Source organism: Trachymyrmex septentrionalis, unplaced genomic scaffold (assembly GCF_001594115.1).
Source record: "Trachymyrmex septentrionalis isolate Tsep2-gDNA-1 unplaced genomic scaffold, Tsep1.0 scaffold24, whole genome shotgun sequence".
NCBI classification, from domain to species: Eukaryota; Metazoa; Arthropoda; class Insecta; order Hymenoptera; family Formicidae; genus Trachymyrmex; species Trachymyrmex septentrionalis.
The window spans coordinates 2,803,402-2,814,851 of record NW_017305397.1 but is presented as its reverse complement, the minus strand read 5'-3'; the positions used below and the strand labels follow the sequence as shown (position 1 = coordinate 2,814,851).

Sequence of the window (11,450 nt, the reverse complement as noted above, 5' to 3'; positions counted from 1 at the left end):
GTGCGTGTGTGTGTGTGTGTGTGTGATTATGCGTGCTCGACGGCCTTCCTACGTCACCGCTTGGATGAAGATCCGTAACAGTGCTTGTTCGCGCCGAATTCGAGTCAGTGCGGTATTTCCGCTGCTGCTGCTGCTGCCACTGCTGCCACCACTCACGTCCGACGTCGTCGTCCCTTAACCCTTTTTAGACACTGTCAGGTTCTTCAACACATCACCATCGAACCAGAAATGATCGGGCGCGAGATGGGAATGTGCGACGTGACGCGCCACGATGTTAGGCGAGCTGAAGAGAAACGAGGCGAGGCGAGGCGAGGCGAAGCACGAAATCGACGCTCACGCACACCGGGAGACGAAGCTCCGTGCCGGAGCAATGGTTCGACGACGGCGGGTTCGCAGGAAGCGAATCGACTGCACTCGCGTGCGACTGTCGACGGCGATGAACCAACTGAGAATTCCGACGGGAGCTGTTCTGCGTGCCGAAAGAGCGCGCGTGAGCGAGAGAAACGTAGAAGAGCGTGGCAGCGGCGGGGGAGAGCGAGAGGGAAAGACAGAGAGAAAGAAAGAGAGAGAGAGAGAGAGAGAGAGGTGAGAGAGAGAGAGAGAGAGAGGAAGAGAGAGAGAGAGATAGGCGCTCGAAGCAACGGAAAGAGGGAGCAGACCACGTGGTCAAACTCTGTGTTTACAAGCCGTGCCGTCCGGGGGTCACGTGGCCATGTTTTGATAGGAAGTTGGCCCGCCACGGGTAGATGTACGCTCTACGTCGTCGCCGTTGACGATGGCTGCTCGGGCTGCACGTTATCGCGACGTGATTCACGTGGCCGAGAGTCCTCTCCTTCTTCCGTACGGTCGGCGACGGGATTTTCGGTAGAGACCGCCGACAGCGCGAGACCGACAATGGCGATGATGACCTTTGGTGCTCTCGTTGCCCTTGGAAGACCGTTCCCCCTGATATCTCTCATCGATATCCCCTCGAATCCTCCACGCGCTGTCGCTCCGCGCGCGCGAGTACTCCTCTCGCGATCTTGCGCAGTCTCTCCTTGACTTTTGCAAATTTCTGCAAACGTGCGAATGACGTGCGTAAGCTGTCGTTCGGTTGAGTGATAATTCCCCTCGATTGAAGAGTGCGACAGATTTGCGAGCGCGCGAATGCTATTTTGCCAAGCTCGCGCTTGGTGACGAAACCTCGCGAGAAACGACGTGAGATTTTCTCTCGCACGTATCGTCTGAGGAAAGAATACCTATCCACTACGTAGAACTTGCCGGCAAGGCAGCGCGGCGCATACTGGCGAAATTCCTCCGGCCGGCGGCCGGCGCTCGGATTGCTCGGAACCGACCGAGCGGACCCGAAGTTACGAGGAGCGAATTCGCGACGCCTGTCGCCGCGCTTCGGCGCGCCGATCGTCCGACGAACGGCGAGGCACGTGAGAGCGAAAGAGAGAGGGAGTGAGCAGGGAGAGGAACGAGGAAGAGATGATCGTCGAGAGCCGAGAGCCGAGAGTATCCTCGGCAAACAGTAGGGAGATGTATGCGGAGAGTATCGTAGAGTAGCGTAGCTGGTGGGTGTCTCGGCTGCCTCGGGTAGGGGTAAGAAAGTCAGAGTGGGAGACGGACGATAGTGGGGGGATAAAGAGAAGGACGAATAGGAGCGAGAGAGACGGCTATAAATTGCAACTTTGTGCTACGTAAAAAGGAGTGGGAGACGAACGAGGGAAAAGGACAGAGTATCGTGCCGCGACTCCAAGGTGGGAAAAGGACGAAAGAACGCGACTGAGGAAACGAGGGAGCTGAGGAGGGGGAGTACAGCGTGCTCGTACTGCTCGTCTACCGGGTGGGCGGGAAAAGGGGTATACTCTGTGTGCCCCTAGGGTTAAGCATCGCACTGCGCACAGAATCCGCGGGGAGGGAATTTGCACGCGGTGCATCTCCTCTCTTTCTCTCTCTCTCTCTCTCTCTCTCTCTCTCTCTCTCTCTTTCTCTCTCGCTTTCTTTTCCTTCGTCTCCCCCGTCCATCCTGTCCTATCTCTCTTTTCTCAACCTCGTATCTCCTCCCGCCATTCCGCCGCGATAGTCCTACGTTCTTTCGACTCGATTTTGCGGCAACCCTTCCGGTACTTTTTCGTATCGCTCTGCTCTGCGACTTGTAGAATCCAAAGATTCCCAACGGCCGATCGAAATAACTCGGCCTGTTGTTTTCGGTCTGCGTGCCTATCGAATGGTACAGCGTCCTCCGAAAGCCATGAAACATTCCTGAATATGTTCGCGAACATTGTTGTATCGCAACGGCGCGGCGGCCGGATGTGAATTCTTCGTCCAAGCATTTGGCGAAAAAAATTCAAGTATAGTTCGGTTTTTTTTTACGCCGCCTTTCGTATAAAATCTTGAATAATCGTTTGCACGGCAGAAAAATATTTTTTTCACGCTGCCTTTTATACTTCGAATGACGTACATTAAAAAATTAACACTAAACGCTAAGTAAAAGCTCAATAAATTATAATTGGAAATAATACAGTATGTATAAAAGGGGCAATGAGCTTAACACGCAGCTGCGCTGATAGTGCAACTAGGTTGCTTACTTTCAAATATACAATATACAACGATTCTCTAAACGTTTCGGTTCTCAAAACCATCCTCAGGACAAAAACCTTACGATAACATAATTTTCATCTTCGTCATTTATTGGGACGTTGTTTTATGATCCTTCGAACTCTTCTTCAATTGAAAAATTAACATCTTATTTCAAACATCAATTATTTACTCCGAGGTGGTAATCCTTGGTCATTGTAAATTGGATGTAAAACAGTTTCTTAATGCGGACTTAAAGAATGTGTATGATATTTTTATAAACAAGTTGATAGGTCGACAGAAACATTGAGACTAAAAAAGAAACAGATTTTTAGATACGGGATCTTTTATGTTCAAAATCAGGAATGATATCATGTAAGCGATAAAATCTTCCAGTTAATGTTCATAATTCAACTGAATCGAAACGTTCATCTAAATAAATTTGAATCTCAAAAAACTTTACAAAGAATTTCAGATATTTCCATAATTATCGTATAATCAGGGCTTTTAAAAAGAGATAAAATGTATTTAAAATTATCATTAACGGTTTAAATGGATTCTAAAGTGATAGCATCTTCTTAAAACGTCATAGAATCCCTTTAAAATGTGGGTGATAATGTTAATGGTTTTACGTCTCTTTCTTTCCAAAATCCTGCTTGGAAAGTATATACACGGAAGATGATTAAGCCGTACACGAGTCCAGAGTATTGTTAGCTACAATCTTTTCCAACTGCGTAGTTATTTTCGAGACGTAGTCCGTCCGACGAGATCACATCCCAAAGTATTCAAAGGAACTGTGTGTTTACCTGTCCCAAACCCGTATCAAAGATACCGTCAATTATAACAAATACACTTTCTGACAACAGATTCTTCGGTACTTTTTATGCGCTCTTAATTATTCGCCAGTGCCGCTCGATGTTGTTGAGCCGATCGAATAACTCCGAAACCCTCCTCCGTCCTTCAATTCGGCCATTGTCCGAGGCCTGTTGACATAAATCCCACGCGCTGAAGATATCCCCCATCCAGAAAAAGAAGTCGGCAGTGTTGCTGAAAGGGCAGGTAAATCCGGCCATTGCAACCCGGCTGAAACAAGAAACGACGGCGCGCGCTTGGTGGTGGCCGAACACGTACACGCGAGTGTATATCCGTGTCGTCCTGTGCGGGCAGCCCCGGCTAACTTAAGGGGTACTGTCACCAATGTGTAATTATGCACTCTGAACCTTCGATTGTCCGGCGGATATCCCCGATGCGCCCATTGCTCAATGTTGTTTGCGCGCGAGCTAAAAACAGCACGCCGTAGCTCACCGCGTTCGTGTACATACAACCGCGCGACATGCCGCCTGGCTATAAATAGAAGATGAATGGATTCTTAAGGACTAACCTGATCGAGTAATTGTACAAACAATTTCGAGTACTGCAACTAACTGTATAGCATAATTGTAAATTATCCTCGTATATAATGGGCTGCGTTAGTTTAAGCTCATTTACTTTACACCGGCAATAAATTGCTGCAATCCTCTCCCCCCCTCCCCCTTCCCTCCCCTCGCCCCCCCCCCTCGCTGTTTATTAATCCGGAAAAGGACCGAGACTGCTGGTATAATGCGTACAGTATTTACCTACGTAAAGAAAATATAATTGCAGGCGGTACGCGCGAAAATCCAATGGAAAAACTCAAACGTGTTGACACGTAATCAATTTCGAATTTTTTTTCTAAATTCCAGAAAAATATACACTTGGTATAAACGCGATAATACAGTAATAAAATCTCTACGTTCGTCAATTTTTACGCCTACTCTATTCGAATTTTTGAAATTCCAAGTGTAATATACATATATTTTCTACTCAATTATTTCTTCCTTTGGCTGCCATAAATGCTTAAGCGTATCATTCATCCGAGAGAGTCATCTACTATTTTTTGTACCAGAATTAAAAAGATATGTGGCATAACGAAACGTTCGAAATTTTTTTCAACGTTCCTAGATTTTGATTTCGACTGTACCCTTTTATGGGATCCCTTCAATTCATACCAATCCCTAAGCATGTATCTCTTTCGCGCAGAGTTGAGATACGTGCTGGATAATAAACAACGGAAAACACGATTTTAGCATCTTTAAGTAGTCCGTAACCCCTAATCATTTTCAAGTACGATCCCGATTAAATCTATCCAAAAAAGTACATGAGAAACGTACAAGCTGTTTACTTCGAGGACATATAACTTGGACTTTTAAGTCTTTTTCAATCTGCTGGCATGTGTAATCTTATCATATACCTACTTTTAAATTTATTTGAATGAACATCAGGCACAGACAATTAATTCTGAGTTTCGTACATGCTGTATGTTGTGTATTTCACAGGACAAGAAAACCAATATATAGTAGCGTTGAAACAGTACGTTTCAACAATTTGAGACGAAGAATATAATGAAATAATGAATTATAACAAATTTTACTTGAAAAAAAAACAGTAAGCATTTTAAAAAATAGGCTCTCCAATGGTTAAGCAACGGCACTGATATATTACACAGATTTCTATATTTTCTGCAGATTCACGTTTGCAGAACTTTTAACGCCGAGGGTGTCCGTCTGGTTTTCATATCAACATTAACCCACGTCATACGGTACGCGAATATATAAATTAAACTCAGAATTCTGGCGTCGAATGTGCAGTATCGTCAGCAGTGTGGATACGAATTACTGCGTTTCGAAAAGTAATTTGAATGCTTTTCAAAATGTAAGATACGTTAATGTTATGATATCACTCTGTTATTTCGATTGCAATAATACCATTTGAGATTCCATAAAATAAAGGTTGCGGCATATTTCACGGGCGATCGTTTTTTCCCGAAAAGTGGATCCTTCGGGGGGGCGAAAAGAGTCATTCCGAGGCCCTAAGTGCGAGACTTTATCGTGTGAAATTGCACATACGGAGAAAATTAAGGCCAAGTGAAAGAAAGCGCTAGCTGCCGGTAACTCGCAACCATTAGATTCTTCCAAAGAGAAGGGTAGGAGGATGAAGGGGTGGGGGGACAGAGAGGAAAGGATAAGTTCGGACTATCAATTACATCAACCCAATTCCGGAGCTTACTTTACGCCGAATCGAATCCGACCAGCCTGCTAAATTTGTTACGTTAACGAGCGTTGCACTCGTCGAGTTTCTACCGCCGCTGTGTGTAACTTTTTGTTTAGTTGGCTATGAAAATAAACGCGAATTACGACGTTCGTTAACTCGATCGGCGGCTATCACGGGTCGATAGTTCGCGTATGCAGCGCGCATCTCGCGTTGGCTAAGTTAGGATAGTGCAGTCGTCTATGAAGTTTCCATGAGAATGAACGTGTAATTGGATCGTGTATATTTATTTATGTAGTAAATATATTCTATAATCAATATCAATAATTAATAATTAAAATATGAAGAGTTACACGACTCTTTTCAATTATTTTACTTTTATAGATGTATTACAGGTCTGAAATGCAATATTATTATAACTGTTGACGAGAGAAATTTAGTTTAATTTAAAATGTGCATCATGAAGAATGTTAATTGAACGTTTAACTACACGTCTCGTTTTAAAGTCTTAATTTACACGTCCGAGTCAACCAAGTCACTCGCAGCGTTTTTTGACTGACTCTATAATTACTACAAATTTCAATGGAAAATATTTTTTTTTCTAACGAAATGCCAGAATGTATAGAATCGAAATATCAAAACATAAAAAGGTTTTGATAATAATTGAAAAAGTTAAGCCAAAAAATATTAAAGAACAATTTGTGAAAAGAGTGCAACAATCAGTTTTTTTTTTTCAAAAATCATATCCTTATGATAAGAAAAGATACAAATAAGTAGTGTTTTCAAAAGAGGAAAATGTAAACTTTATTTTATAAAAAAATACATTATATTGATTTATTCCAAAAAGTATAATTATTTGCATGAGTGAAATGGGGGCATTTTTATACATGCTCGGAATAATGATATCGAAGGTGTGTGTCGGGTATTTTCTTCAATAAAATTATTTTATATTAAATTTATAATAATTTCGACATTATTTACTCACGATTTTATAACCGAGAAAATAGAGCGATCGTTTCGCCAAGACGCTTCTCTCGCAAAAATGCTTTTTTTTTTACAATGAATATACGTTTTAATTATAAGACGACAACATATACACTTGAATACAGCACTAATAAACAGACACTTACTAAAAATGAATTTTCACTTTCGGCAAAAATCTGTCGAATTTACATTTGACGAGTTCAAGTCACCTAAGCCAAAAACTTTCGGTTTCGATTGGATCGTAATTAGCTTATCAAGATGACAACGAAACAATTGCATCGCGGCGAACAACGGAGAAAGGTTCCAAGTTTTTTTTTACCTCCTCACTTCAACTCTGCAATGTTAACCGTACAAAAATTGCGGCTGACTAAAATTTTCAACATGTATGTAGTTGAAGATTAAGTTTTCACTCTGTTGGAATCTCTTATATATCAATTGTGCAATGTAGATGATAGATTTCACTGTTGGTACCATTCATACTAACAGATAATCGCTTATAATAAGCGAATATCTAATATAGCGATTATCTAATATATATCGTAAATAGTTTTCAGAAATATATATTATATATTTAATATTTTACGTCATTGGAAAAGATGAGAAAAATTACACACGCATAAGGTAATCTTAATTTTTATTTCAAATATGTATTAATATTTAATATTATATCATATTCTCTAAACGCCTTTGTGCTAATGTGTCTTATCTCACGGATCATCGTTAACATTATTACGTAATCTGATATGTAAAATTTGAGTATTTTGTTAAACAGACAGCATTATCATTTTATGAATATATGTTAATGATACTGCAATTTGCGTTGCATCGCATCTTCTATATTAAATTTGTACGTCACCGATTTTAGTTTTACACTGAGGAAGGGTTGAAACTTTTATCAATTCTTGCTCAAGAATAAAGTATACAACTTCACACACGTCTAACCTGTGTTGGCTAGCATTGGCTGTGTGTGTGATTTACATTTATCTTTGGATTTTTAATATTATCATTATTGTATAATATTAATAAAATATAATATGCAAACAACTTTTTCAATCTGTTTGTTCAATTTTCCCTTCTAAGAGATGTAATAAGCTACTTTCGGAATTTCTCATATTTAAAAGAATGCATTTTTAGTTGTTTTACTTTGTCCTTGAGATTAGCATCTTAATTTGTGTACTAATTTAATATAAACTTCCGCAGTATTCACTCCTCCTCTCCCACGGAAGATAACGCGCTTACTTTGCTTCATTTCAGCTTTAAATTACAGATTCAGAAAGTGTTGGGTGTAGCTTCTAAAGGTTTTCCGATTTCTACATTACTCACCGTTGGTCAAACTAATACGATAAAACTGCCTCGTGCACATTCTTTATATTGATATATTATTATTTCAATATTTTAATAGAATTCATGTATATCAATTATATTATACATCGATTTTTCATATAAAATATATTATTAGATACTTTTGAGATATAAAATATATATGTAACGGCAGTAGATACCACTACACGGTCGTGCTGGTCGATAGATGGCGATAGCGGGTCGTCTGACAACCAGACAGCTGGGAAAGGCGCCTTTTGCGGAACCGCTTGAATGGGAGAACGAGCCGGCTGCTCCTGCTCGGCGACTGGTTGTCAGACCGGCTGACCGGCCGGCACTTGGCGTACCATCGTCGCGGCGCGCGGTACGTTCGCATCGTTGTGCGTCGTCGTTTCGCGCGTTTCCCCGATATTCAATCCCGTGATACGTTCCGTAAAAAAGTTCGTCGTTTCGCGCGAAAGGAATTTTAGGCGCGGAAGTGGCGGCATTTTCGAAAAATCCATCGCAATGCGCGCCTTCCGAAATTCAAGCGCCGGCTCGTAACGCGCCGCGTGTCGTCTCGATCTTTTTCGCGACCTCCGACGCAGGAGTGCGGAGTGAAAGTTGTGAGTGAGAAGCTGAGAGGGGGGGGGGAAAGGGGGGAAAAAAGGGGAAAGCAAGTCGCGCGGTGACGCGCGACAGCGAGATATATAACGACAGTTCGGGGAAGTGAGAGGGGAGAAAACAGTGGTACATCGCGCAGCATGAGATCGCGCCGGTGGCACGGAGGATCCGCGGAATTCGGTCGATTTCGCGGATCAGCGGGCAGCGATGCGGTGCTCCGGTGATAAGGGGGTACCGGCGCTAAAGTGTGTTATGCGCGAGTGCGGCCGATCGGGGATACGGTACTCAGCAGCAAGCCGCCGGCACCATCATCATCGTCGTCGTTGCCGTCGTCGTCGTCGCCGTCGTCGTCGTCGTCGTCGCGATGCCGTTTGTGATGCGGAAGGTAGAGCCGCGGCACGTGTGCCGCGGCCACGTGCCGGCGGGCTCGCATCCGGGCTGGCCGGTGGGCGCCGAGCTCGAAGCGGTGGCGAACGGCACCCTGGCCAGCTCCCTCAAACAGTTGGCCTCTCTCCTCACCGTCGCGGAGGACATCTTCACGAACCTCACCGCCGAGCTAGCTCAAGTCGCTGAAAGAAGCGGACACCTACGTCATAAGCTCGACAAGGTCGAAGAGCGGCTCTGCACCGTCGATCCCAAGAAGATACCAGTCCGTGAGTATTCGGAGAAATATCATTTATTTTTCTCTCTTTTTCATCGGATTCGTTCTCAATTCGATCGGCTAAGAAGTCCGTTCGTTCGAAGGCTGCGATTCTATCGGCGTCGTACGTGTACAGCACTGTAAAAGATAGCAAAATTGGTGCTTAGTTAGTTTTGCTTTGATCGTCGACCTTTCATTGTCGCAGTTTAAAGTCTAAATTCTCTGAGAGTAACCAAACAAGAGTGAGAGAAACGATTATTGCTTATAGCGTGACCATGGAAACGCTGCTTTAAAGTACTGCCGTTGAAACTAAAGTTAGAAACTAGAAAGCAAATTGCCCCAGGGGATAGACGCTGTAACGTACACGCAAACGAAAGCAACGCGAGACACACGTTCACATTCACAAATTGCTCCAATTTTGTAAAATAGCTCCCGATAGTTGTAATACTTTTTGCGCTTCGCACTCGGGACAATTCTCCAAAATGTTTACATTTTGCAACACATTGCGATCTTCGAGTTCGATCGACAAACAGTCGATCCATCGGGCTAAGAGTTTTGACTAGTTTTTTTATTCTTGTAGATTTTTTTTAATTTTTCCACATCTTCTTTTAGCGAAAATTTAACAGAGTATCATTTCTTTTGCGAAATATTTATATAACCTGACTTCTCTCTCGTAGTTTCTCCGTCGTTATTATTTTCAATTTTTTTACCTAGAGAAATGGCGAAATAACATCCCCGTTTGATTTTATAGTGCATTCCGGAGGGAAACAAAGGTAAATAAGAATGTAAAAAGAGAGGAATGCTACGGACAGAATTACGAGGAAAACATTCCGGGTTGTTACCTGGTCTGTACCGTGGGAAACGGATTGCGATGTGTGTCCCGAAACTAAGTTTCACCTGGGCAGGGTATATTAGCTCCTACGAAGGCATAAAGACTTCCTTATTCTCAGTCCCAGTCCTACGCATTTATCTCAGAGACAAAAAAGCAAAAGACTTAAAAATGTGTGTGTGTGTGTGTGTGTATGCGCGCACGCGTGCGCGTACGTATGAGAATTACAAGAACCGTTAATGAATCGTTTGAAGATGTCGAACCTATCCACTTCAGTCTCTGAAGTTGTATTAGAGGTAGATAATGTCTGAATTAAAAATTTTTAAGAATCTATAAAATATCTGTAGAATGGCATCTTCAATCTACAATATATTCGATATACATTGGATTTAAAAATTCAAAAAGAAAAATATATAAATTATTTATGAACTATTTATATACATATCGTCAAATATTTAATAGCGCGCCAAGTTATAAAATTATAAATCTTATATATAGTGCTTAAAAACACATGAAACATATAGATTTGAAATAGATATAATAAAAAGGAATTACATTAAGAATCCTCGAGCAACAAAATTACATTTTTTTTACATCGAATAAACATTCTTTATAGACGTTTAAAAGTCTATAAAGAAATAGTAAGGCGTGAAAAATTGGATAATCTCGCGCTGTAACTTTGTTAAAGCTCTTTCGTTGAATTTAACATTTGAAAGAATTAATTATAAATTCTGGTCATGCCTGAATGCGGCAGCGATTGAAGAGCGCAATTGAAAGGCTAGAGGAAAAAGTTCTCACCGACCGAAATTGCTTTGGCTCTAGTTTAAGTATCATCGACGCCGGCGGAAAATTAACGTCAGGTTTGAATCGGAGCCACTTTTTACGACGCACGCGATCTCCGTTACTCCGAAATAACCATAAAGTCAAGAAAAGCACGATTTATCACTACGCGATTTTGCCGTGAAAACAACGATGTGCTTCTCTTCCCAAGATCGAGTCTTTCTGAAATGATCAGTTCTTTCAGAAATTAGTATTGACTTTTCGAAAGTGTATCGACATATTTCTCCTTTTCTTACATTATAAGTTATAATACATACAAATGCTCGGTTGCAACAGAAATTAAATAAGAAAAGATATCTTCTTTCTCAATCTTGTATTTTTATTTATGTTTAGTCTGAAAACGCACCACACTCATATATTTCTTATCATGTTATAAAAAAATTAAATTAAATCTTTGCAAATAATTAAATGGCTCCTAGTTTCTGTCTAAGATCAGAAATCATGATTATATTGGCACAAACAATAATTGCAGCCATAGGCGAAATACATATCGGGACGAGTGTGATTCCATCGACATACAGCTGAGGCTTCTTTTTTCCGATCGAAGGAGGAATTTTGCACCTTTAGGGATCCCTTCATTCTCGTAAACGCCTAGGAAAGATCCCA

General features: G+C 41.8%; 2 protein-coding genes across 2 annotated transcripts in view; both read left to right on the top strand.

Annotated features, from left to right (window-relative positions):
• The first annotated feature begins 6 nt into the window (after window positions 1-6).
• Window positions 7-1,268, top strand: LOC108748767 (splicing regulatory glutamine/lysine-rich protein 1-like). Its single transcript, XM_018487100.1, has 2 exons — window positions 7-105; window positions 150-1,268. Exons 1-2 carry the CDS (start codon window positions 29-31, stop codon window positions 1,039-1,041), a joined length of 969 nt encoding a protein of 322 aa, XP_018342602.1. The 5' UTR covers window positions 7-28; the 3' UTR covers window positions 1,042-1,268.
• Window positions 1,269-8,265: 6,997 nt separating this feature from the next.
• The window catches only part of LOC108748678, a 119,214-nt gene continuing 116,029 nt past the window's right edge, over window positions 8,266-11,450 (top strand). Inside the window, exon 1 of the mRNA XM_018486947.1 lies at window positions 8,266-9,188. Within this exon, the coding sequence (XP_018342449.1) occupies window positions 8,900-9,188 (289 nt within the window). The 5' untranslated portion in view covers window positions 8,266-8,899. The remainder of the gene's footprint in view (window positions 9,189-11,450) is intronic.